Source organism: Hippocampus bargibanti, linkage group LG13, assembly GCF_051943395.1.
Source record: "Hippocampus bargibanti isolate YZ-2025 linkage group LG13, ASM5194339v1, whole genome shotgun sequence".
NCBI lineage: Eukaryota > Metazoa > Chordata > Actinopteri > Syngnathiformes > Syngnathidae > Hippocampus > Hippocampus bargibanti.
The window spans coordinates 19712117-19737894 of record NC_142746.1 but is presented as its reverse complement, the minus strand read 5'-3'; the positions used below and the strand labels follow the sequence as shown (position 1 = coordinate 19737894).

General features: G+C 38.6%; 2 protein-coding genes across 6 annotated transcripts in view; one reads left to right on the top strand and one right to left on the bottom strand.

The window, feature by feature from the left end:
• plekhh2 (pleckstrin homology domain containing, family H (with MyTH4 domain) member 2) overlaps positions 1 to 5981 on the bottom strand; it is a 31952-nt gene extending 25971 nt beyond the window's left edge. For 3 of the 4 annotated variants that reach the window (XM_089011921.1, XM_089011924.1, XM_089011923.1), the window contains exons 1-2: positions 5817 to 5981; positions 2555 to 2689 (exon numbers count right to left, since the gene is read on the bottom strand). In XM_089011921.1, coding sequence (XP_088868047.1) covers positions 2555 to 2677 — 123 coding nt within the window. In that variant the 5' untranslated portion in view covers positions 2678 to 2689; positions 5817 to 5981. Of the gene's footprint in view, positions 1 to 2554; positions 2690 to 5501; positions 5675 to 5816 lie in introns of all 4 variants that reach the window. The other variant, XM_089011922.1, reaches the window with a different exon arrangement.
• A 699-nt stretch (positions 5982 to 6680) lies between these two features.
• The window catches only part of thada (THADA armadillo repeat containing), a 258466-nt gene continuing 239368 nt past the window's right edge, over positions 6681 to 25778 (top strand). For both annotated transcript variants that reach the window (XR_016116889.1, XM_089011984.1), the window contains exons 1-20: positions 6681 to 7104; positions 7225 to 7334; positions 7423 to 7553; positions 8030 to 8178; positions 8265 to 8297; positions 8374 to 8422; positions 8510 to 8694; positions 8907 to 9001; positions 9146 to 9369; positions 10170 to 10882; positions 11775 to 11929; positions 12825 to 12980; positions 13109 to 13216; positions 13297 to 13420; positions 14673 to 14818; positions 14890 to 15112; positions 15981 to 16116; positions 16209 to 16345; positions 17097 to 17249; positions 18124 to 18284. Coding sequence is in view for 1 of the 2 variants with exons in the window: in XM_089011984.1 (XP_088868110.1) it covers positions 7032 to 7104; positions 7225 to 7334; positions 7423 to 7553; positions 8030 to 8178; positions 8265 to 8297; positions 8374 to 8422; positions 8510 to 8694; positions 8907 to 9001; positions 9146 to 9369; positions 10170 to 10882; positions 11775 to 11929; positions 12825 to 12980; positions 13109 to 13216; positions 13297 to 13420; positions 14673 to 14818; positions 14890 to 15112; positions 15981 to 16116; positions 16209 to 16345; positions 17097 to 17249; positions 18124 to 18284 (3261 nt within the window). In the remaining variant the exon portion in view is untranslated. The remainder of the gene's footprint in view (positions 7105 to 7224; positions 7335 to 7422; positions 7554 to 8029; positions 8179 to 8264; positions 8298 to 8373; positions 8423 to 8509; positions 8695 to 8906; positions 9002 to 9145; positions 9370 to 10169; positions 10883 to 11774; positions 11930 to 12824; positions 12981 to 13108; positions 13217 to 13296; positions 13421 to 14672; positions 14819 to 14889; positions 15113 to 15980; positions 16117 to 16208; positions 16346 to 17096; positions 17250 to 18123; positions 18285 to 25778) is intronic.

The following is a 25778-nucleotide window of genomic DNA, read 5'->3' as shown; positions in this document are numbered from 1 at the left end:
AAACAGAGGCAAACAGCAAGTGTGTTAGGGAGAAAAGAGAAGGTTGAGAGATTAAAAGCAACATTTGACTGGAGGGAGGCATAGCCACGTGCAACAAACTCAAAATGACCTTGTTGTTAAAAAAAAACACACATACAGACACACACAACCAAATGAGCTATTTCCTCTCTTGGGGGGTTGGGGGGCGCTCCCCCACTCCTTGTTCCACTTTATTTTTATGCCCTAATTCTAAAGCTTTCTAGGATTTCATTACTTGGCCAAGTCTGCTAGATAGCAGAATATAATTGCCAGGAGTGAATTCAAACTCATTCACTGCCAGATGATGTGCAAAGCTAGCTTTCTATCTGTTTGAGTTACTTTCGGGTTGAGTGAACGCTGCCTCTGGCGCGTGTGGCTGCCGCTGCTCACTCACAGAGAAAAAAAAACCTATCCTGTGACTGTAAAGTGACCTTGAGAGTTTTGAAAGGTGCTTATAAATGAAATCTATTATTATTATTATTATAAAAATGTGTCCACTCCAGTGCCACGGTTTTTTTCATTGTCACTCGATTTCCTTGACTCACAGTACATTACGTTTTAGGACTACATAAACTTTCAATGTAGAAGAAAAAAAAACTTCTTTCATCAGAAAAAAAAGTTAATTCCTAAATGAAAGGTAACATCCGAGTTACGACCGGGTTCTGTTCCGACAAAACGGTCGTAAGTCAAACGGTCGTAAGTCAAAATCCATTCAAAATGGCCGACGTGACGTTTACACGACAGGATAGTATACAGTGTTAGATCTGTTGTTTTATAAGCAACATTTTCTATTGAATACTATTATATACCAAACTGTTTACAGTTCATTTATAACTTTTATAACATTTAGTGTCATTTTTAATAATTATATATTTCGTATTATTGATTTTTATGACTGTATAACTGTACCTGTAATGTTTACAAAACTGTTTACTGTACCGTTCATTTATAAATGTTATGTTTACCTTTTAGTGTCATTTTTATCATTATATATTTCAGATATATTTCATATTATCGATTTTTATTACTGTATAACTGTACCTGCTAAAGGCCAGAAGAAGTCGCCCAACACGCACGCTCAGACTCAGGCGAACACCAAATGAAAAAAAAGCACTGTACAGTACTACAGGAGATGTTGCCGATACGGGATCTGCGCTGTATAACTACAGTATTGAGTGTATTCACTCAGTAGATTGCTGTGTGGGCGTGTGACATGCTGGCTGGCTAAAATTGTAAATATCTCAGAGAAAGCCTTCAACTTGTCGTGTCTCTATGACTTAACCATAAATGACACATTTGAACATTGTAATGAGTTGATACGATGATAGATTACTTTTTTCAACACAAGTACACACCACAATATTGTTAGAAAACCTTTCGGGATCTAAGCTTTCAATATTAGAAAGTTCTTCCACAAATGTGATTCATTGATTGTAAATCTAATTGTTCACACATACATCACAATCATTTTAATAATAATATATTCAATGTTTTCGACCATCAGGAGCCAGAACAAAAAAATCTTTGTATAGGAACTCATGTTTGTTCCCGGGTTTCTTCCTGTATATTTTCTATTTAGTTTGAAAGGGGCTATTCATTCCTCCTCCTTCCAAAATAGGAGGTGTGGCCACTCCCATACAAACTACATACTGTACTACAGTATATACAGCACATCTCTCCATGCTAACTCGAAATAAATAGAAACTTTAAACGATATTGAAAACGGTCACAGTGATTATTGACTCATTCACTGCGCGACGTCCAAAAATGTGTCCACTCTAGTGCCAGGGTTTTTGTCATTGTCACTCGAATTCCAGGACCCACAGAATATTGAGTTTCAGGACTACATAAACATTCAATGCAGCATAAGAAAATGTATATGGATTAAAAAAAATTATATGGATCTGGAGTTTTATGAGCTTGAAATGAGGGCGGTTTTCCAAAATACATTGCAATGCATACATACAGACGCTCTCCAACTTACGAACGAGATACATTCTAAACTGTGGTTCGTAAGTTGATTCAGTGCTATATTTTGTATGGAATGTGCGTTTAAGGCTTATATAAGTATGTTTAATGTTTATCTAGGTATGTTTAAGACTTGTATAAGTAACCTGTATTGGTTTGTACTGAAAAATAAACATTTAATAAAAAATATCCTCCATAAAGATCTGTACAAGTACAACTGGAGAGAATACAACAGATGTTGTTTCAAAAATGTTCATATGTACCGTTGTTCGTAACACGAATGTTCGTAAGTAGGGGAACATCTGTATTGGTTTATATAGCACTTTAACAACAGCTGAAGCTGTAACAAAACGATAACATGGAAAAAGGGAAATGCTGCCCATTTGTGGAAGGGAAAAATAATTGCCAGAGGCAACGGCCAGCGCTTTATCGGCACCCAAACAAGAAAAAAAAAAGACAAAACCCGAACAAATTCGGGAATGGTGTTCTACGTCATATTTTCAATACCAGAATAAATGTATGAATGGCAGTGAATGAGTTAAGTATATACTTTCAACTTTCAACCAACCTTGTCAGCGGTAAGCTCTCGGATTTTGACGATCTGAACTCTGAACTTCATGAGCAGAGCTTCGAGGACCATACATTTGCCCTTCCAGTCCTCCTGACTCATGGTCTCCTCGCCTTCCGCCATACTTCTTGTTCTCTGGAACACACACATAGATCATAACGCTAACAAATGGAATAAAATGAAATGACATTAAAGGACAACCGATACCATTTTTTCGTTCCCTAACTGACATCAGAAAACATTTTATGGCATCTAAAATACCCAAAACACGCAAGCTGATATTTTTAATGCAAATGCAAAACACCAATAAAAAATGACTTAAAGTGTCCCAAAACTACTTCAAAATGACCTCGGAGATGCCGAGTTTCAGAAGGTCCTGCCCCCTTGTTCGTGATAGAGCAAGACACCTTGCCTTGCTTTAGAATCAAAACAATGGCTTCAGATTCGGAGAACATCCTTTCTTGTTACTCATCTAGTTGTGAATATGATTCAAATAGTTCTGAAGAGGAAAGCATAAATGTTTGCAATCGATTAAAGAAGTCCTTCTGTCTCATTTTGAGGCACCTGTACTCCAATGTAGCGCCCAGAAATTGCACAAGATGGCGCCCAAGCTCCGTTGGAAATGGGCTGATTTGTCTGCTGGGAATTTGTGTCAACTAGTATCAAATAGTAGTATTGGTGCAACACACAACGATTCACCATCGCATTTTGTATGTGTTTTCCTTGTAATTCCGCCATCAACACAGATCAACACGAAGTTTTCAGACCAAACAAAGTACCCAAAATGCATTGTTTGTAACTTTTTCGGTCACGGGCATTCCAGACGTGACGTCACATCAGGCATCGTTTTCAACTCGAAAAGAAGACTTCCTGAATATTCAGCGCGAGTCTTAAAACTTAATATATAGCTTTGTAAAATATGCTCAGTAGAAGTCATTTGAAGTGATTTTACAAATTATGGACACAACTTGTCCAGAGGTGTCGGTTGTCCTTTAACTGTAGCATTTTTTAATTCAAAATTTCGATCATAACAGTGGTTTGGAGTGTACGTGCAAACAAAGGGGGTGTGTTGTCGCCCGGATGTTTTGCCACAAGCCAACACCTGAAAAATTCCAAGGCCGAGCCCAGCTGGACCAGTGTGGGCAGTGGGTGTATCACTTTAAAGGCCAAAAAAAAAAAAAAAAAAAAAACACGTACAACCCAAATTTTCCAGTGCTGCTGTTGGAAAACAGATAAAAGTGAACGGCGGAAGATATTTTTTTTAATGGCAGACAAACGTGACATAGAGACTGACTTTCTGTTCTATGTAATAACCTCTCATTACCCAGTTGGCATCTTTAGCAAAGCGTCTGAAAACATGCTGAGGATGACTATAAAGTGACTTCCGCAGACTTATTTTTGCCACGTTCTAGTGGTAAACAAGGAATTAGAAAGAGAGTGGCTAAATTCCTATGGATGCTTTTCTCTTCAAATATATAGTAGCTGGTTCTTTTGTTTGTTATCCTAAAAGACATTTTTGGAAGCAAACAATGCTGAGCGTCATAACTAGAACAAAATGTACTTTACAAAGTAAGAGAAGTTGCATAATTGTTTTCCTTATCTCAATCCCTCTTTGTTCTCTCCAAAAAAAGGTAGAAGTTAAAACACATTTTACAATGCAAGTTGACATTTACAAATTCATTTCACAAAGGACAAAGTATTGAATTATATTCTGTGGATGCAGATAGGAACCTTTTATAACCCCCTGCTGAATCCATTTTTTTTATTTTAATCCATATGATGACCCTTTCCATGCTTCTTTATCATTTTCAAACTTCCATCTGGTTAACTGTTCGGGATGCCCTCTTGTTGAACAGATTAGCCCTTTTGCAAGACTGTAATAATAATAATGATCATAATAATAATAATGTTGTCAAGATGGCGCTGCGAGAGTGGCTGCCTTTACAGCAGGTCCTGTATTTTGTTTTTCTACTTCTTCCTTTTCTTTCCTATTACTTTCATGTCGTTGCTGCTGTGAAATGTACATTTCTCCCCTGTGAGAGAAATAAAGGTGATAATAATAATAATAATAATAATAATAATAATAATAATAATAATAATAATCATAATAATAATAAAATAATAATAATAATACATTTAATTTCTAAGCGCATTTCAAAACTCTCAAACACACTTTACAGTCACAGGATTTTTTTTGGTACGGGTGAGCAGCGGTAGTCATTCGCGCCAGCGTTCACTCTACCCGGAACAGCGAGGATTTGGTGGGGAGACTCCCGATTTTGACCACAATACTCACTACTCACTTTATAAAGCAAATATTGACACAATACAGTTCATTTGTAAAGTGAAACAAAAGAAAACGTAAAAAAAACATTTTACACTAATTGAATGAATTAATAAACAATGAAAGCATCCGTGTAAGGAATTAATCAGCCCGTGGAAACAGCCTGATTAATTCAGGCTGTTTCCATGGGCTGATTAATTCCTTATACAGAGCTTTGTCGCCATCTTCTACCTCTTTTTGGTGCTACACGAAGTTTTCAGACCAAACAAAGTACAGCAAAATGCATTGACGTGATGGAAGGACTGCGACAATGTGTCCTTTTTTTGGTCAGGGGCGTTCCTTCGGTGACGTAACGTGAGGACTCGTCACCAACTCGAAAACAAGACTTCCTGAATATTCCGTGCAAGTCTTAAAACGTAAAATCTTTGTAAAATACGCTCAGTAAATGTCATTTGAAGCGATTTTACAAATTATGGACACAACTTTTCGGGGGGTGTCGGTTGTCCATTAAACTAAACTTGATTTCATAAATATAATCATTGAAACGATACTTAGGTGATCTAATTTGAAGATGTAAACATTTTGCTCGTGTATTTATGCGGCTTTTAAACCATTCGGTGGACTACAACCCTCAACACTTTTTCAATCACAACTATGACTCACATCGACTATTCATCATTCGTACAACCGTGGCTGGTACCATCGGTCCATTGATGGCAAGGGACGTTGGTTAAGTTAATATACAAAAACGAAACCGTTGTCCACTCCAAATGTGACGAGAAAAACAACGACTATCCACTCTTGCCAACTGTTCATTGACGGCAACAGACGTAGTCCTGTTAAAATAACAAAAGTAGCGTAAACCATTTGTCATTCAGAGCTTTGACACCATAAACAGCCATTTCAAAACATTAAGTGAATAATTAAAATATATCTATATCATAGTTTGGTAACTATAGTTGAAGTTTCCTAACTTACCCGTGAAAAGAAGTGATGGGAGACTGCTACACGCGTGATTTCATTTCACGACATGTCCGTTGTTGAAGTTTATAGAGTTCACCATTCCCGTCTTTATGAGTAAACCGTCAATAACTTTCTATTTCCAAAAGCGTTTCAGCGAAAAAAAGTTGCCAACAGATCCAATCAGACATTGTCGGAGGCGTTTCAAAGCGTGGGAGAAAAAAAAAAATATGTGTTTGATTGACGTGTAACTTCCACCATTCAGAATGACGAGCGCTATTCTGAAACAGGGTGTACTTTTTGTAGTTTTTACGAATGGGCGAGGCTCTTGAGCACGGGGAATTTGTAAAATATAGTCATAAAAGTATCAAACGAATTGAAAGTGTTGACACTCATTCTAGAACACTGGAACCAGAAGTTGTACCTTCTTCTGGACATTTTTTTATTGTGAATTGAACTGCACATTGTAAGTCACGCCCTACAGTAATATGATTGGCTGCTGCGTCCATCCAGTCCGGAAAAGCAGGAAGCGACGATTTTGGTGGGCGACATTCTCATAAATTCCAACAATATTCCTCAAAACAGAACTCGAAACTACAATATTTTTTCTTTTTTTAATTCGATTTTATTTCTTCTTTTTTTTTTACAATTCGGTGTACATTTAGAATAGTCAAATAATTTCATCTGCCTCGACTGCCTTCCCTTCCTTGACGCAGCAGCCAATCACAATGCAGATGGTATGTACGGCCAAAATGAGATTTATAAAAATACCGTGGGCGACCCCTAGCGGGGAAAAGAAGAGTAACATGACGATCAGATTTAATTCTGAAACTGTAGGTTCCCGGAAGTTGTCACCTTCCGGAAAATGACGTAATCGGAAGCTTGAACACAGTACCACATGGAGCAATCTAGTGAAGCCGATTGCGTCCTATTGAACGGTATTTATGTATTGATCTGATTCTGGCTTTTATTTTGTGATAAAAACCAATAGTTCTATCTCTGTCTGTTGATATATTACACCGATTTTTACAGCGATATTATCGAGGCAAACCTGCCAGTAGCAGACAGTTTATTCTTTGACAGCTATCTAAAAAGTAGTATTGTAAGTTGCTTGCGTTTACGTGTTTGTGTAAAGTAAGGGTCGCTGGACACGTTTGCTGACTTGTTGAGGTCTTGCGGATTCAAAGTGTAACATTGGTTTCAAATTACTGATGAATTGAATGCTGCTGTGCTATGGTGGTGAAAAAGAAGACCCCCAAAGTTGAGGCTTTGGTTTTCGATGAAGAGAAACTGCATATGCTCTTAGGTAACGTGGTTCACACCATTGCACGCATTGATTGTTGTTGTGGTGGACAACGTTTCAACCCAAAAGTTGTTGACTTTCATCATGTTCATTCACCTGTACTATCATTACCTTTGTCTCTAGTGTCTCTCTCTGTGGATGGAGGGCACAATGGCGTTAGGCAGATCGCCAAGACTTTACAGTCTTGTTTAGAGCTGAAAGAGCCAGTGCAACAGATCCAGCAGGTAAAAAAGGTGAGTAGTAATAAGGAAATGCAGTACTGTCTCTCTATAATTGATGACAAAGATGATTCATGTCGCATCATTGTTCATTCTACATCAGGCTGGTTTGCTCCTGGAAGCGCTCAACAAAGAGGAAAATGATGGAGAAATCTTAGGAGCTTGTCTGCGGACATTAGCCTTAAGCTACATTTCTCTGCAAACCAAGAACCCATTGCGACGTGCCATTTCAAGGTGCAAAATATTCGTATATTCTTGAATTAGTTTCTTTAAGAAGAGGCACATAGTTAATTTAGAAATGTTAATGCTTTATTAGAAAGAAATGGAAAACAAGTCTCGTATTTTTCAATTGGTCTCATTTATTATTATTATTTTTGTTATTATTATTATTATTGTTGTTGTTGTTAACTTCATTTTCTTCTTCTTCTTCATCTTCTTTGTCTTCTTCTTCTTCTTCTTCTTCTTCTTCTTCTTCTTCTTCTTCTTCTTCTTCTTATTATTATTATTATTATTATTATTATTATTATTACATATTACATACATATTGAAAATTTCCCCATTGTGGGACGAATAAGTTTTCTGATTCTGATATTTTAAAATTTACATAATAATTACATTAAAATAATGTACACAATAATAATAATAATGATGATGATGATTATATACCACCTTTATGTAACTTTTTTATGTCTCTGTGCACCTTATTTTAGTGCCTTGAGTTCAGTACCAACTTGGCTTCAGGAACAAACAATAACTTGTTTGGCTAAGTGCCTGTCAGACTCTTTGTCTGATCCAACACCAGACCAATACGCGCATGTTGCGGATGCCATTGCTGCCTGTATGGATGGCTTCCCTCTTGGTAAGTGCACAAACCCATGTTGATTTACTGGTCATATATATTGTTTCTCGCTGATTGACAATACACTGTAAAATGACACTTTTCAGGCGAGAGATGTGTCAGTCAACTTCTTCCCGAAGGTTTGTTTTTGATGCTTTGTTCAAATAATTTCTTTTTATTATCCTCTATTGACTTTATTATCGTTCACCATTACAGTTTTGCAGTTTCTGCACAAGGGATTACGAGATTATCTTCATCGAAACAGGTTTGTATGTACACCACTTTAATCTGCATTTGCATTTTAAATGTATCTGTCATAAACTGTGTATGTCGTCCTCTGCTGTTTATAAAGGAGCGTCGCAGGCAGTCACATCGCTCAAGCCCAGTTGATGCATTCTTGTTTGGCAGCAGTGAAAACATCAATGTTGGTCATCCAGAGATGCCAAGGTTCTATTAGTTCTGCCATCACGATCCACTCGACAATGAATGATACACTTAATAGCCTCCTGCACTGCTACATAAGTATCATTACCGATGGTAAGTCATATAGAACACATTTGTCTGTCACACGGTATTTATATTTTCAGATGTTTTTTTAATGTAACTATTTTTTTTTAATATCAGACTGATATTTAAATTAATGCTAAACTGATATTCATGCATACCAATTTTACATAATACATGATAAAAGTTTCACAGTATTGACATTGCACATTTTTTTCTGTCTCCCCTTCATATATTAAACCCAGACGATTTTGTGCAAGCTGTTCAGAGTACATCCGGCATGGCCATTGTCTTATTAATCAGATCTGTAATGGGTTCCGGAGATGAAATTGCCTCTGTGGTAAGTTTAAATGACGAACAATCTCCATTTATCCGATTATCCATTGTTACACACAACTTACATAGGGGTAATAAAAACTTTTCAATTTGAATGCATGTGCAAAGTTGCTCATGACTAAAATATTCTCAAATTGTGTCATTTCAGGTTTGCAATTTGCTTTGTAGCTCAGTAAATGGGTTGGACTCTGGCCCTTTATGGATTAAGCAGAGTTGTGAGACCTTGTGTACAAGTTCACGGCCACCGTGTGTTTCTTTGTATCTGTGTCATGGCGCGTTGGCAATGCTAAATTGGAAATCCTGCCCCGTGGGCCTACATTGGGAAAAACTGCTCCTATTGGTCCCAAACACACTCCTGGATTTGGATGTCAGGTAATTCATTTGAAAAAGAACATCAATATGTCACTATCACGGGACAATAAAAGATTGTGAACAAATATCAATGCTTTTCTTGCGAAATAGCCATTATTTATCTAGCTATCTTAGCTATCTTAGCTATCTATTTTAGCTCTCTTAGCTACCTTCTTAGCTATCTTAGCTAGCTTATTTTAGCTAGTTTATCTTCGCTACTTTAGCTATTTTATCTTAGCTAGCTTATTTTAGCTAGTTTATCTTAGCTATCTTATTTTATCTATCTTATTTCAGCTAGCTTATCTTCGCTATCTTAGCTATCTTACCTTAGCTAGTTTATTTTAGCTAGCTTATCTTAGCTAGCTTATTTTAGCTATCTTATGTTAGCTAGCCATCTTACCTTCGCTAGCTATCTTAGCTAGCTATCTTATCTAGATAGCTTTGCTATCTTATATATCTATTTTAGCTAGCTATCTTATCTATCTATATTTATTTTTTTGTTTTGTTCTGTTTTCATACCTGGATATTGTGCAATAAGCGTCAAAAGCAATATTCATCCTGTACAATAATAATAATAAAAATACATTTAATTTCTAAGCGCATTTCAAAACTCCCAAGGTCACTTTACAGTCACAGGATACGTTTTTCTGTGGGTGCGCAGATGCAGCCAGCGTTCGCTCAACCCGGAAGTAACTCAAATAGATAGAAAGCTAGCTAATATACAATTGATCACATTCCTATTTTTTTATGTTAGTATTTTTGTTATCTTCCTGATGCTTACAAATATTTCTATTTCTTTGTGTGTATTCCTCCCTCTCCAGTATAAAAGAGTCCAGTACCGTTTTGTTGGTAGTTCGGGTCCTAATGCTATGGAGCAGCGTTGCCCTGGACTGTGTGCAGGGAAAGAGGCCGCTCTGTGCCCGTAGTCTCCAGCAGTCATTCAATGGCGGCTCTGATTTACACCGACGCCTCCTGGAGCATATCTACACCCACTGGGAACATCCCTTAGATGGAGTCCGACACCAAACATGCTCCCTGTTTCGCAACCTCCTCCTCCTCCATCAAAATACCGTTTCTTCCACCTCTGAGTCAAACCCAGACAGCTACGTGATGGAGCTCACGCAAAAACTGTTCCAGCTCGATTGGCACATGCGGGGAAAATACGGTGCCTTAGGCTGCCTGGTGGATCTTTACGGTGCTGGATACCTACTTGAGATCCACCCACCGCTTCCTTCACATCTCCTGAGTTTGATGAGTGATCAAACTTTGGCTCCATATGCCAGTGACCTTCTGGAGAAGCTTTTTATCAGCCATAAAGAACAGCTTGCGAGAGAAAAAGTCACCGTGGCGGAAGACTGGATGGAACGTTGGCACCGGATGTGGGTTACTCCCCTACTACAGGTGCTTTGTAGCGCTAGAGTGGATGAAACCACATATATTCTGGATTATTTCTTACCCAAATTGCTACGCTGCAGCCCATCGAGTTTGACACACATGGTGCAGGCATTGCAAGATAGACTTTCCTGTTGCAAAGGTAAAAAAAAAAGCACAAAGACTGACAATCACAATTTTCCATCCGTTTTTCTATGCAACTTTATTCATCTGTTATCTGAATTGTTCTGCTATATATTGTTGCAACGTCCTTTAAAGGACAACCGAAACCATTTTTTTTGTTTCCTAACTGACATCAGAAAAACGTTTTATAGCATCTAAAATACCCAAAACACGCAGGCTGATACTTGTAGTCAAATGCAAAACACCAATAAAACTGACTGAAAGTGTCCCAAAACTGCCACAAAATGAGCTTGGAACTGGGCAGATTCAGAAAGTCCCGCCCCCTTGTTCGTGACGTGACTATTGGTCACACACTGCCTTGCTCCAGAATCAAAACAATGGCCTCAGAAAGTTCAGATTCGGAGAAGATGCTTTTTTTGTTACTCATCCAGTTATGAATATGATTCAAATAGTTCTGAAGAGGAAAGCACAAATGTTTGCAATCGATTAAAGAATTCGAAGATGGCGCACAAGCTCTGTTGGAAATGGGCTTCACCTTCTTTATGCGTGTTACCGCAATTGGCTGCGACACACAATGCTTCACCATCGCGTTATTTATGTAGTTTTCCTTCTAATTACGCCATCAACACTGATCAACACAATGTTTTCAGACCCGTACCCAAAATGCATTGTGTGTCGCTTTCTCGGTCACGGGCGTTCCCTCCGTGACGTCACTTAGGGCATCGTCATCAACTCGAAAACAAGACTTCCTGAATATTCAGCGCATGTCTTAAAAACGTAAAATATAGCTATATGCGGTGGAATCTTTGTAAAATGCGCTCAGTAGAAGTCGTTTGAAATGATTTTACAAATTATGGACACAACTTGTTAACAAATTTATTGATGGATTTTTTTTGGGGGCTGCTCAACAGATTCAACAGAAAGCATAGGTGCACTCGGGGCCCTAATGACATGCTTACGGGCAGCCAGGTCTCAAGGTGTTATAAAAACCTCAGCAGAAGGTCTATGTGAGGAACTGGTCCCCTTCAGTCTGGTTCGCCAAGCGCTCATCCATAAACATGATCAGGCGAGTAAATTTGGATTGCATCATATCCCTGTTATCTATTGGATTAGATTTACCTTTATTAGTCTCGCAGTGGAGACATTTACATTTCACAGCAGCAAAGTTATGAAAGGAATGAAAGAAGTAGAAAAACAAAATACATGATCTGCTGGAAAGGCAGCCACTCTCGTGGCGCCATCTTGAAGTCAAAAGAACAAAAAAGAATGAATAATATGACAATATGACAAGACAAAGACAGAGTCATTCATTCTTAAGCACTTTCTGTACCCTCTTTGTTGCATGAAGCAGTTCTAGATGAACGAGGACAGGATCAGGTCCTTTTCACCAGTGGATCATGGACATCATGGTGTAATGTGCACGTCTATGTTACCCATAATTTTTTTTTTTTACAACATATTAACTCATTTGCTGCCATTCCCAAATTTATTCAGGAATTCAAAAGTGTAACATAGAGCGCTACATTCGGGTTTTGTTTTTTCCTGCAGTGGGTGTCGATAAAGCACTGGTCAGACCTCTGGCAATGTTTTTCCTCTTCCACGATGGGGCATCATTTGCCTTTTGTCCATGTTAGCGCTTCGTTACAGCTTCATTTGTTGCGAAAGCGCTATATGAATCAATATACATGTATTGTATTTTGGACAGCTGCCCCTATTTCAAGCTCAGATAACTCCAAACCCATATAACTTAGGAACTAACTTTTTTTTCTGATGAAACAAGACAGTGTAAGGTGTTTTTTTTACGCTGAATTGAATGTTTATGTAGTCCTAAAACTCAATATTCTCTGGGTCCTGGAATTCAAGTGACAATGACAAAAGCCCTGGCACTGGAATGGACACATTTTTGCACGTCATCTGGCAATGAAAGAGTTAAGACTGTATGTATCTGATTTATCCGCCAGGTGAGAATGGATGCTTTAGGCTTGGTTTGTGAAAGCCACCGCAGCACCGAGGTATTGACATCACAGGAAATGGATCTGATTCACTACTTCCTGGATCCCAACCTCAACAGCCAATCACCAAGTGTCAGACAGCAAGTGGTCAGTCTTTTCAAGAAGGTGAGATCATTGACAATCAATCGCAGAGACACACACATACTGTCCTTAAACACCTATCCACCCCCCCCCCCCCCCCCCCCACTTATATTGGGAACTCATATTGTCCTTTGTCAACCTTTGTTGCACAGATGCTCTGCCGAGTAAAGGACAGTATGCAACTGTTGTTAAAGAGACAGAGTCAAGAGAGACAGCATGAACGAAGAGCCAAAGACCAGCAGAGTATATGTCTTTATAAGGTACATGATTACATACAATACATAATGTTGTCTTCCTTCTTAGGGTAAACAACAGTGTTTTGTTTGTGTGTGTATCACAGGAATTTCTGCACAAGTTATGCTCAAAGTTGTTTGATGTTTTGCTTCCTGGAGCTTCTTTTTCTAAATGCATCATGTCCCTCCACTTGCTTGGTCTGCTGGCTGAACTATTCACTTTTGGTGCAGGTACAGTATAAGCACACTGCTCAGAAACACCAATGGAGATACAGTAAAGTCTCATTATATCGATATCGGATATATCGATAGTCCCGGTTATATCGATACTATTTCTATGCACGCACGGAGAAAATTACATGCAAACAGGGTCGGATATATCGATAGTCCCGGTTATATCGATATTTTTTCGGACTCCCTTGAATATCGATATAACGAGACTTTACTGTATATTAGATCAGTGGTTCTTAACCTTGGGGGTTTGGTGAATTGTTCTCAAGGGCTCAACGGGGGCCCGGGCATGAAGTTAAGACATAGTTGTCGCAACACGTAAGGCTTAAAGGACAACCGACGTCACTTTTTTGTTTTTTAACTGACATCAGAAAAACGTTTTATAGCATCTAAAATACCCAAAACATGCAGTATGATATTTTTAGTCAAATGCAAAACACCAATAAAAATAACTTAAAGTGTCCAAAATGTGCAAAAAAAATTGAGCTGCGAATTGGGCATTTTCAGAAAGTCCCGCCCCCAGTTGATGATGTCACGCCAAGACGTCTTGCATTACTTGTGAATCAAAACAATGGCTTCAGATTCGGAGAATATGCTTTCTTGTTACAGATCCAGTTATGAATATGATTCAAATAGTTCTGAAGACGACAGCATACATGTTTTCAATCGATTAAAGAATTATATGTGCCATTTTGAGGCAACGTTGGGGGAAAATCTCTCACCCAAAAAAAAGAGGCACAAAATGGTGACCTCCAGTGGCCACCTCCAATTCCACAGACTGATAAATTCCTTATATGAAGCTTGGATGCCCTCTTCTGGCGGCTTTTGGGTGCAACATGGTTCTCAGACCAAACATGTACAGCAAAATACATTGACGTGATGGAAGGACTGCTACAATGTGTCCTTTTTCGGTCGGGGCGGTCCTTTTGTGACGTCACGTACGGACTCGTCACCAACTCAAAAACAAGACTTCCTGAATATTCAGAGCGAGTCTTAAAACGTAAAATATAGCTATATGCGGTGGAATCTTATTAAAATACACTCAGTAGAAGTCATTTGAAGCCATTTTACAAATTATGGACAGAACTTGTCCGGAGACGTCGATTGTCCTTTAAAGCGCTATATAAATCAATTTGTATTGTATTGTACTTAATTTGTGAAAAGAATTACAAAGCATTGTGTTTATAAAAAAGTTGGCAATAGGGAAACAGGATGCATTTTTGAATCTTCTCTGCTTTTATTTTGTTTTCAGGGCCTGATGGCTTTGCCCTTGGTGAAATCGTGACCTCTACTTACGCGAAGAATGTTCTCTACTGCGTAGCAAGCAACTTCATGGAAGTCAAAATGCTAGCTACAACATTGTTATGGAAACTTCCTCTTTCATCGCTCGGACTAGAGGTTAATATGAGGTCTTAACGTGTTGTGCAGCGCTGCATTTCAAACACCCTTATTGTTTTCTTTGGCATTAGGAACCAGGCGTGATGCGCGGTCTACTTCAGGCTGCGCTAGATCTCAGCACCAGCACCAAGCCCTTTGACAGTGTAACGGCTGCCCACCTGCTCAACCTGCTGCTCCACCAGCCCAATTTGAGCCTGGCACTACAACATTGTGCTCAGGAGCAGGGATTTAACTTCCAGCCACCCTCGTCATTGCCCCAGGCATCTCATGTCCAAGAGTTTAACACTTTATCTGGTATAAAATGGCATTCCATAGCCAAAGAAGGACAACCGACGTCTCCGGACAAGTTGTGTCCATAATTTGTAAAATGGCTTCAAATGACTTCTACTGAGTCGTATTGTACAAAGATTCCACCGCATATAGCTATAGTTTACGTTTTAAGACTCGCGCTGAATATTCAGGAAGTCTTGTTTTTGAGTTGGTGACGAGTCCGTACGTGACGTCACTAAAGGACCGCCCCTGACCGTAAAAAAGACGCATTGTAGCGGGCCTTCAATCACGTCAATGTATTTTGCTGTCCTTGTTTGGTCTGGGGACCTCGTGTTGCACCCAAAAGCCGCCAGAAGGCCAGAAGAGGGCGTCCAAGCGCCATATAAGGAATTTATCAGCCTGTGGAAACGGAGGTGGCCACAGGAGGTCGCCATTTCGTGCCTCTTTTTATGGGTGAGAGATTTCCCCCCAATGTTGCCTCAAAATGGCACAAATAAATTCTTTAATCGATTGCAAACATGTATGCTTTCCTCTTCAGAACTATTTGAATCATATTCATAACTGGATGTGTAACAAGAAAGCATATTCTCCGAATCTGAAGCCATTGTTTTGATTCACTAGCAATGCAAGACGTCTTGGCGTGACATCACGAATTGGGGGCGGGACTTTCTGAAAATGCCCAATTCGCAGCTCAATTTTTGTGCACATTTTGGACACTTTAAGTCATTTTTATTGGCGTTTTGCATTTGACTAAAAATATCATAATGCGTGTTTTGGGTATATTAGATGCTATAAAACGTTTTTCTGATGTCAGTTAAAAAACAAAAAAGTGACGTCGGTTGTCCTTTAATGTGAAAAAGACATTATTATATCAGATGTTGTCTCTCCACAGTGGTGCGGTTTTTGCTATGCTGTCTGCAGTCAGAAGTCTCCAAAGCGGAGTGTTGCCTTTTGCAAGCAGCTGCTTCCTATCCTCTCTATGGCCGAGCTCATTGCATCACTGCGGTCCTTCGGGATCTCAACACTGAGTGAGAGCGATCACAGCATCTTTTTTTATTTTTAACTAAATAATGCATTGACCTTATTAGTCCTAACTTGAATTGTGTGTGTGTGTCTCTAGGTGTTTACATCGCACAGAGAAGTGGAGGCAACTTGTGTCGGAGCTCATCGCCACTTGTTACAGATTGTCCGATGTGGTTTCTCCCGTTGTCCAGAGTTCTTCCCCTGAGGGTCTCATCCCTATGGATATTGGCACAGGTAATTTTGGTTTGACTGATTAGATCTTAGAAAATGGAATGATGGATATACAATATATCGTACAACACAGATGTCAAAGTCAAGGCCCGGGGGCCAAATCTGGGCCGCCACATCATTTTTTCGGCCCCTTGTGAAATTCCATGATGCTTGCTAAAATCCGAACCAAAATGTCATATTTTTGGATGTAAACCACACTAACAGTCATTATTCTTGACTTCAGATTTGAAAACTAGTTATTCATTAATTTGTTGTGCGCTCTATATGTAATATGTGGACGGGATTAAACATTGTAATGGCTTCCCCAAATTCATAACGGCCCTCGAGAGGAAACCATAACTACAATGTGGCCCTCGGCAAAAAATGACTTTGACACCCCTGTCTTACAATATATGTATTGACAAAATATAATGAATTAATTTAAAATACAAAATATATGGGGAATATTACAGTTATGTATTGGAATATATTCGTTTCATAATGGTGTGTGGAACTATCATAGTCTCCTTGCGCATTTATGGCCACTTAGCATAAGCAAGCGTTGGTTGAAGATATTTCATCACAATGGTGGAATTAGTAATGCCATGTACAGTATTTCTATTTTATTATTATTGGTATTTTTTTTTTAATGATATTGATTTATACTTCCGTTACCCCCCCATCTGTGTGTGTGTGTGTGTGTGTGTGTGTGTGTGTGTGTGTGTGTGTGTGTGTGTGTGTGTGTGTGTGTGTGTGTGTGTGTGTTTGAGAACAGTAACAGACACATCAACTGGACTTCAGAAGATTTTGCATGAAATTCAGCCAAGGGACACCAATGATTTCTTCACCTGTGCCCGAGAGCTGGATACACAAAATGAGGAGGACCATGAAGAATCTCAGACTGCACGTTTAGTGCCACCTGATACCAGTGAGTGGCGTGCAGAAAGCATAGTTGTTACTTTAGACATACTGTATCACAAAACTGAAATGTAGTGTCACAGAAAATGCAAAAGATGCCGCCCAAGCTCTGTTGGAAATGGGCTGATTTGTCTGCTGGGAATTTGTGTCAACTAGTATCAAATAGTAGTCTTGGTGCAACACACAACGATTCACCATCGCGTTATTTATGTGTTTTCCTTCTAATTTCGCCATCAACACGACGTTTTCAGACCAAACAAAGTACCCAAAATGCATTGTGTGTCACTTTCTCGGTCAGGGGCGTTCCAGACGTGCCGTCACGTCTGGAATCGTCACCAACTGGAAAACAAGATTTCCAGAATATTCAGCCCAAGTCTTAGAACGTAAAATATAGCTATATGCAGTGGAATCTTTGTAAAATACGCTCAGTAGAAGTCATTTGAAGTGATTTTACAAATTATGGACACGACTTGTCCGGAGGTGTCGTTTGTCCTTTAAATGCCAGTGTGAGGTAAACAAAATAGTCGAAATGCTATAGTATGTATATTAGTACTCAAATAGGGTTACCAAATATTATGCAAGTTACTGTGGTAATGTGGCCGTATCTTTTTTTTTTGTGTGGCTTTTGCGACTGGGTGGGACGCTTTATGCTCAGTCAACTTGGCCTAGCTAAACAACCACACAATATGAGTGTCATATGACTCAGATCATGATTGTTGCTACTCTCTGCTATGTTAGTATTGTCCCGATGGGGGCATTTGATGTCTTTTTTTTCTTCATTTTACCGCCACCATTTCTATCTGTCATAAAATTGACGAAACTTCCTTTTTTCCTATTGTGTGTACTTGTGCACGTGTCCGTGCATGTGGGTGGGCCCGCTCCAGGTGGCGAGGCCTACAGGGTGACAGCTCAGATGGTGCTGGTGTGTTGCTGGCGGAGCATGAAGGAAGTGGCCATGTTGCTAGGGCAGCTGTGTCAGAGTCTGCCACTGCACTATACCAATGACAATACACGCACACATCCTGGGCTCATCACAGAGGAACAGGTAAGATCTGAAATGTATACCTTCGTTAGATCGATATCGGTTATATCGATAGTACTGCTTATTACGATACTATTTCTATGAACTCAAGGAGAAAATTACATGCCCGCAGGATCGGATATATCGATATTTTTTATTTTTCTTCTTCGTGCAACCACTATTTTTTTTTATATACAATGAAGTCTCGTTATATCGATATTGGTTATATCGATAGTACTGCTTATTACGATACTATTTCTATGAACGCAAGGAGAAAATTTACATGCCGCAGGATCGGATATATCGATAGTCCGGTTATATCGATATTTTTTCCGACTCCCCAGAATATCGATATAACGAGACTTTACTGTGTATATACAGTAAAGTCGTATCGTTATATCGTTATATCGATATTGGTTATATCGATAGTACTGCTTATTACGATACTATTTGTATGAACGCAAGGAGAAAATTTACATGCCGCAGGATCGGATATATCGATAGTCCGGTTATATCGATATTTTTTCCGACTCCCCAGAATATCGATATAACGAGACTTTACTGTGTATACACAGTACCGGACTATCGATATATCCGATCCTGCGGCATGTAAATTTTCTCCTTGCGTTCATAGAAATAGTATCGTAATAAGCAGTACTATCGATATAACCAATATCGATATAACGAGAGTTCATTGTATATAAATAAAAATAGTGGTTGCACGAAGAAGAAAAATAAAAAATAGTAGATAACAGAAAATGGAGACATGTAGCGAGAATCTGGAGAGAAGTGGTTCGAAGGCATTCACACCCATGTTCAAATAACACCTGGCATGACAAACATACATTCGACACGTACACTTCCCACCAACTCAATAGTTTAAATGCACAGTCAACAGGGAAAACACAACCAGACACACACGCAAACACAGCCCCCCTACAACGTCAAACACGCTCTTTGTCTGGCACTCTTGTTAACATGCTGAACCACTCAGACAACTATTCCTGCGCTAGTTTGTCTGAGTGTGGACGTTTGAGGTGCCCGGCGTTTTTCATGCTGGAGGTGGAAGCGATTTAGAAAGAATGCAGTAGAAAGCTACGTGGTCGTTAAAGCAGCAGGGTTGCGCTTTAAAAGAAAGTCTGATGCTAACAAGGAAAGATGTTAATTGTACTGCCTCAAACAGTCGGTTTTGTTGGAAAAGGGGGAAAATTCGTTGAAAGGACAACCGACACCATTTTTTTGTTTAGTAACTGACATCAGAAAAACGTTTTATAGCATCCAAAATACCCAAAACATGCAGGCTGATATATTCGGGCCTATACGGTCATAAATATTCTGTGGTCCTTATGTTTTGGTTATTAGTTGTAGTCAAAATACGTCATGTCACATCTGTCATCTGTACATGTCTCAAATGATAACAAGTACAGTACGTAGTTTCTCGAAAATATAGCGTGACTGATGGAACCTTTGCCTTAAGTGGTGTGTATTATTGCGTAAGAGGAAAAGCTGATCCTCGATTCCTTTATGGCGTCATTTTCTTCTTTTATTCTCCGCTATTTTTATAGTCTACACTACATGTGAGCGAGTCGTATGGACGTGGCGGTGGCGGTCTTTGGGGGCAACTCCTGCTGTGCTTGGAAAGTTGGGTGCAGGCAAAGTCATTCGACTTTACCGCGGTGATGACATGCATGTGCGCACACGTGTCGTGTGAGTGCTTATTTGGACCCGAGACATGTCTCTTGTCAGCCAGCATTGTGTGTTACATCTTCGTTGGCCCGGTAACGAGGGCAGATGTTTCTCTTCGTTGGTTAGAACCATGGCAACAGCAGCTGCCGATTAAAATAATTTGGGATGATTTTGATCATGTCGTTAAGATGAGAATGAGTCATGCGGTGGATGTTTATTTGATTTTGATGACCTCATGCTTCGGACTGACTGGAGAGTTTACGTAAAGCTAAAATATTTAACAATAGCTTTCACTGGAATCACTACGTGATGAGATAAAGATGCTGATTAAGCGCATTTCATTTGTTGTTAAAGCACTTTATAAATCAATATGTATGTATTGTATATTATTTTGTACAGCCGCCACCATTTCAAGCTCAGATAACTCCAGGCCCATATAACTTAGGAGTTAACTCTTTTTTTCTGATGAAAGAAAAGTTTCTGAGGTTTCTTACACCGCATTAAATGTTGATGTAGTCCTAAAACTCAATATTCTATGGTTCCTGCAATTTGAGTGAAAATGACAAAAACCCTGGCACTGGAGTGGATACATTTTTGCACATCGTCTGGCAATGAATGAGTTAATCGTGTAAGTAGAGGTAGCACCGTAATAATGCTACTAATATTTCCAAAGCATTTGATTTGCAAAATTCTACTATAGATCAATAAAGATCCCTAATTCCACACAACTTTGCACATAGAATATTTATGATTATTTATTTAAAAATATTAATCCAATACCACAGTTTGCCGCTACTGTTGGTTTTACCCGTCCACCCATTGTCTGAATTTCATGTGTATATTTTCTTTTTTTCCTCTTTTAACACAAAACTGTGTGTTCTGAGTGAAAAGTAGTAATCACATAATGTGATTTTTACAGTTGATACCAGTGTCTTAAACTCATGACAAAAAGTTAGCGGACACCTGGGCAGACAACTCTGAAAAGTTGCCTGCCTGGCCATAAAGTTGCCTGCCCCATTTTTCACAACTTGAAACACAATAAGACGGATAATTGCAAAAAAACAGTGTTGCAAAGTATAAAGGATTTTTTTAAATTAAGGAAGTACCTACCACAAATGCTCCCTTGCTAAAGATTTTTCTCCAGTTGTCGTTTGTCGTCATGGTGCCCCATGCGATGTTTGTGTTGCGTTGTCTGCTCAAAGCCACGTGGACTCCTCTTTCTAAGCGCCTTTCAAAACTCTCAAGTACACTTCACAGTCACGGTATAGTCCGAAGCACGAACCAGGTTTCTGTTTGGCAATCATAATACAAATTGCCAAACGAATGTTCGTTTGGCAATTTGCATACTCGGCACGGCAGCCAATCAGAACCCTGTTTCGTGCTTCGGACTATACCGTGACTGTAAAGTGTACTTGAAAGTTTTGAAAGGCGCTTAGAAAGAGGAGTCCACGTGGCTTGTAGCGGTCTGCTTGTAGCTTTTGCTTTCTTGAATAAAACAAACGTTTGATTTGAAAAAAATCGTATATACAGTAAAGTCTCGTTATATCGATATTCTCGGGAGTCGGAAAAAATATCGATATAACCGGACTATCGATATATCCGATCCTGCGGTATGTAAATTTTCTCCTTGCGTTCATAGAAATAGTATCGTAATAAGCAGTACTATCGATATAACTGATATCGATATAACAAGACTTTACTGTATTTTTTTTTGTTGAAGAAGTTGTCGGCCAGCCAGGCCGAGACGTTTTGAAAGTTGTATGCCTGACGTAAAAGTTGTACGCCCCGGGCCTCCGGGCAGACCTTATTTCAAACACTGTTGATACAATTCACGATTCCTCCAATAGATGGCATTTCAAGGAGAAATTAGAATAATAATAATAATAATACATTTCATTTCTAAGCGCCTTTCAAAACTCTCAAGGACACTTTATAGTCACAGAATTTTTTTTGTGCGGGTGAGCGGTGGCAGCCATTCGCGCCAACGTTTACTCTACCCGGAAGACATCTGTCTTGATAAACCCAATGCATTTAAAACTAATGTATGCTGACGTTCGCTGAGAAATACAATACAATAAAATAAAAACATGAAAATACATAAGAAAAAAAAAACTATAAAATACAATAAAATACATTAACTTAAAATACCTTAAAATAAAATACAAAAAAATATATGAAATTAAATTAACGATAAACATGAAAATACATAAGAAAATAAAACAACAAAATACAATAAATTAAAATACATAAAAATACATGAAATTAAATTAACTATAAACATGAAAATACATTATAAGAAAATAAAACAACAAAATAGAATAACTTAAAATACCTTAAAATAAAATGCATAAAAATACATGAAATTAAATATGGCAAGATTTGTATTCTAACCCATTTGGGCCAGTGTTGGTCGGGTTGATCCATATATGTAATTACACTTGGGAAACTTCTCGCTCCTCACAGTTTTTCAAGGAAACAAGGCACGCTTGCAAACAGGAAGTTGATGTCTAAATAAAACTCGTCTCCCGCCCTTGCTTGCTCTGCCTTTTTAAACAGTTACACAGACGGGAACCTTCTGAAAGAAAGCTTTAAATAAGCACAGCAACGGCCCGGTTTGGCTCCGCTCAGCACCGCAGTGGTCTGGGCCCGGCAACCTTGGGCATCTAACAGTGACTGCTGTTTTTACTTTGGTTAGGTCAGGCCTGTCCTGGGTGTCCATTCTCAAATTTATGTGATAAGTCATTGTGCTTGGTGCAGTTTGTGGTTTATTCATTCTGTTGCTTCATTTCATGTCTGAATAGGACCGGATAAATTCACTAAACTGTGGATTATTTCAATAAATGAACAACCTCATATCTTCATCTTGGTTCCACATGTCCTTATTAATTTGTTGTGTATGGTTTTAAATATACTTCTTGATTTATCATCTTTTACCAGATTGCCGGGTTGCTTGTTTGTATAGTATGTCATAAAATATATATATAGATAGATAAAATATGAAACATGTAAATTAAAGTCAACATACCCTACAAAAGTCACATTGAAAAATTTTATATATATATATATATATATATATATATATATATATATATATATATATATATATATATATATATATATATATATATATATATACACACACACACGTGTATCTATGTGTATATACACACACACACATATATATATGTGTGTGTATATATAGTATGTATGTGTGTATACATACATACATACAATTTCAATTTCACTTTTTTAAGGTATGACTTTAATTTACATGTTTTATATTTTATCTAGCTAGCTAACTCGCGACCGACCTCGCTAGCTACCTCGCTAGCTACCTCGCTAGCTACCTAGCTATGTACTGTATATATATATATATATATATATATATATATATATATATATATATATATATATATATATATATATATATATATATATATATATATACAGTAAAGTCTCGTTATATCGATATCGGATATATCGATAGTCCCGGTTATATCGATACTATTTCTATGCACGCACGGAGAAAATTACATGCAAACAGGGTCGGATATATCGATAGTCCCGGTTATATCGATATTTTTTCGGACTCCCTTGAATATCGATATAACGAGACTTTACTGTATATATATATATATATATATATATATATATATATATATGTGTGTGTGTGTGTGTGTGTGTGTGTGTATACATGTGTATACATGTGTATAGATATATAGGTATACATATACACACACACATTTTTACACGCATACAGGTACCATCCGACTTACGACCGAGTTCTGTTCCGACCAAACGGTCGTAAGTCAAAATGGTTGTAAGTTGAAATACATTAAAAATGTTGAATAGAGACGAGTAGGCTAAATAACTGACAAACTCCCCCCTCAGGTGCCATCACATGGTCGATTGCTGCATGAGAGTGAGATGCTGGCTGGCCAAAATTGTCATACGCGTTGCCGGCCTGCTAGCGCGTTGTGGTCCCAGGTTTATAATTAAAATAGTAAAAATAGGGACTGGAGGTCATAAGTCAAGCAGGTCGTAAGTCGGATGTTACCTGTATTTATACATAGATTTTTTTTTTTATATACCTCTGTTCCCGCATTGCCTGTTGAAACATGTTGATAAAGGTTTTGTCACTCGTATAATCCCCCAGCGTGAAACCCACATCTCAGAAAGGGTTGTTTTGGATTGTTTCTTGTTTGTTTGTTTGTTTGTACATTTTATTTACACCAAAACCTTGTCAGTCCTTCTTATGCCCTCTGTGCCACCCCAGACTAAGCCATGGGGTGACTGCCTTAGTGGTAGCGGTGACACCACAACCTTAATGACAGGGCACTGAAGCTCAACGTCCGCCTCGCCCTGCCTCCTCACCTGCTACACACTCACCAGTTTACATACTGCCACAGAAATGGCACGATTGTAGTGTCTGTGTGTGTGTGTTTGTGTGTGTTGTGTAGTTAGAATAATGTTGCTAACACTATTACTAACTGGATGGTTTTACTTAGAGTGGCTATTATGCGGATGTCTCAGCATCCTTTTTCGAACACACTTGTCACGCTACTGCCATGCTGCTCTCATGCTGGACATGCTTGTTGGTCGCTGGCCGAAAAGTTAAGTGGTGACTCTAAAACAAGCCTGTTGCTGGTGTGAGAGCTGCAAGTTTGAATGCCAACTGGAGAAAAGGCCAAAGTGTAGCAGCAGTTCTTCAGTGGAATAACAATATTTTGTTTTTTTTCTCATTTTACTTCTAGTTTTGCATTTTCACATTGAGGTTGGCATACTGCTAAAAAGCGATGTCACCATTTTATTGATAACTTGTGGGATAATCAGTGGTTCTTATCAAGGGTGCTCAAACCCCCTAGGTATGTCAGAATGCTTCCTCAGGGGAAATTTACAATATTAACCGAAAAAAAGTGAAACATTTTGGAAGTTAAGTTGAACTGAAATTGATTATTATACACTGAATTGTAACCATACAATTGGGGGGTATGATATGTTTTTTCTCTCCTACGTGAAACATAGTTAACACAGGAATGCGTCTTTAGCATTAGGGATAATGCTGACTAAGCCTTTTAAGCTGTAAAATAAACAAATAATTATGATTATACTATTATTTTATAGGTATAATATCCAATGTTTTTTATGTATTTATTATTTGTATTTTATGTGGTTTTAATTCACCAGTTTCTTCTACTTCAAAATGACCCCGGAGATGAGCGTTTCAGAAGATCCCGCCCCCTTGTTCATGACATCACACCAGGACGTCTTGCCTTGCTCTCGAAACAAAACAATAGCTTCAGATTCGGAAAAGATGCTTTCTTGTTACTCATCCAGTTATGAATATGATTCAAATAGTTCCGAAGAGGAAAGCATAAATGTTTGCAATTGATAAAAGAAGTCCTCCCGTATCATTTCGAGCCGTCAGGACTCCAATGTAGCGTCCCAGAAAATGCACAAGATGGCGCCCAAGCTCCGTTGGAAATGGGCTGATTTGTCTGCTGGGAATTTGTGTCAACTAGTATCAAATAGTAGTCTTTGTGCAACACACAACGATTCACCATCGCGTTATTTTATGTGTTTTCCTTCTAATTTCGCAATCAACACGGATCAACACGATGTTTTCAGACCAAACAAAGTACCCAAAATGCATTGTGTGTCGCTTTCTCGGTCAGGGGCCTTCCCTCTGTGACGTCACGTCAGGCATCGTCATCAACTCGAAAACAAAACCTGACTATCCAGCGTGAGTCTTAAAATGTAAAATATAGCTATATGTGGTGGAATATTTTGAAAATACGCTCCGTAAAAGTCATTTGAAGTGATTTTACAAAT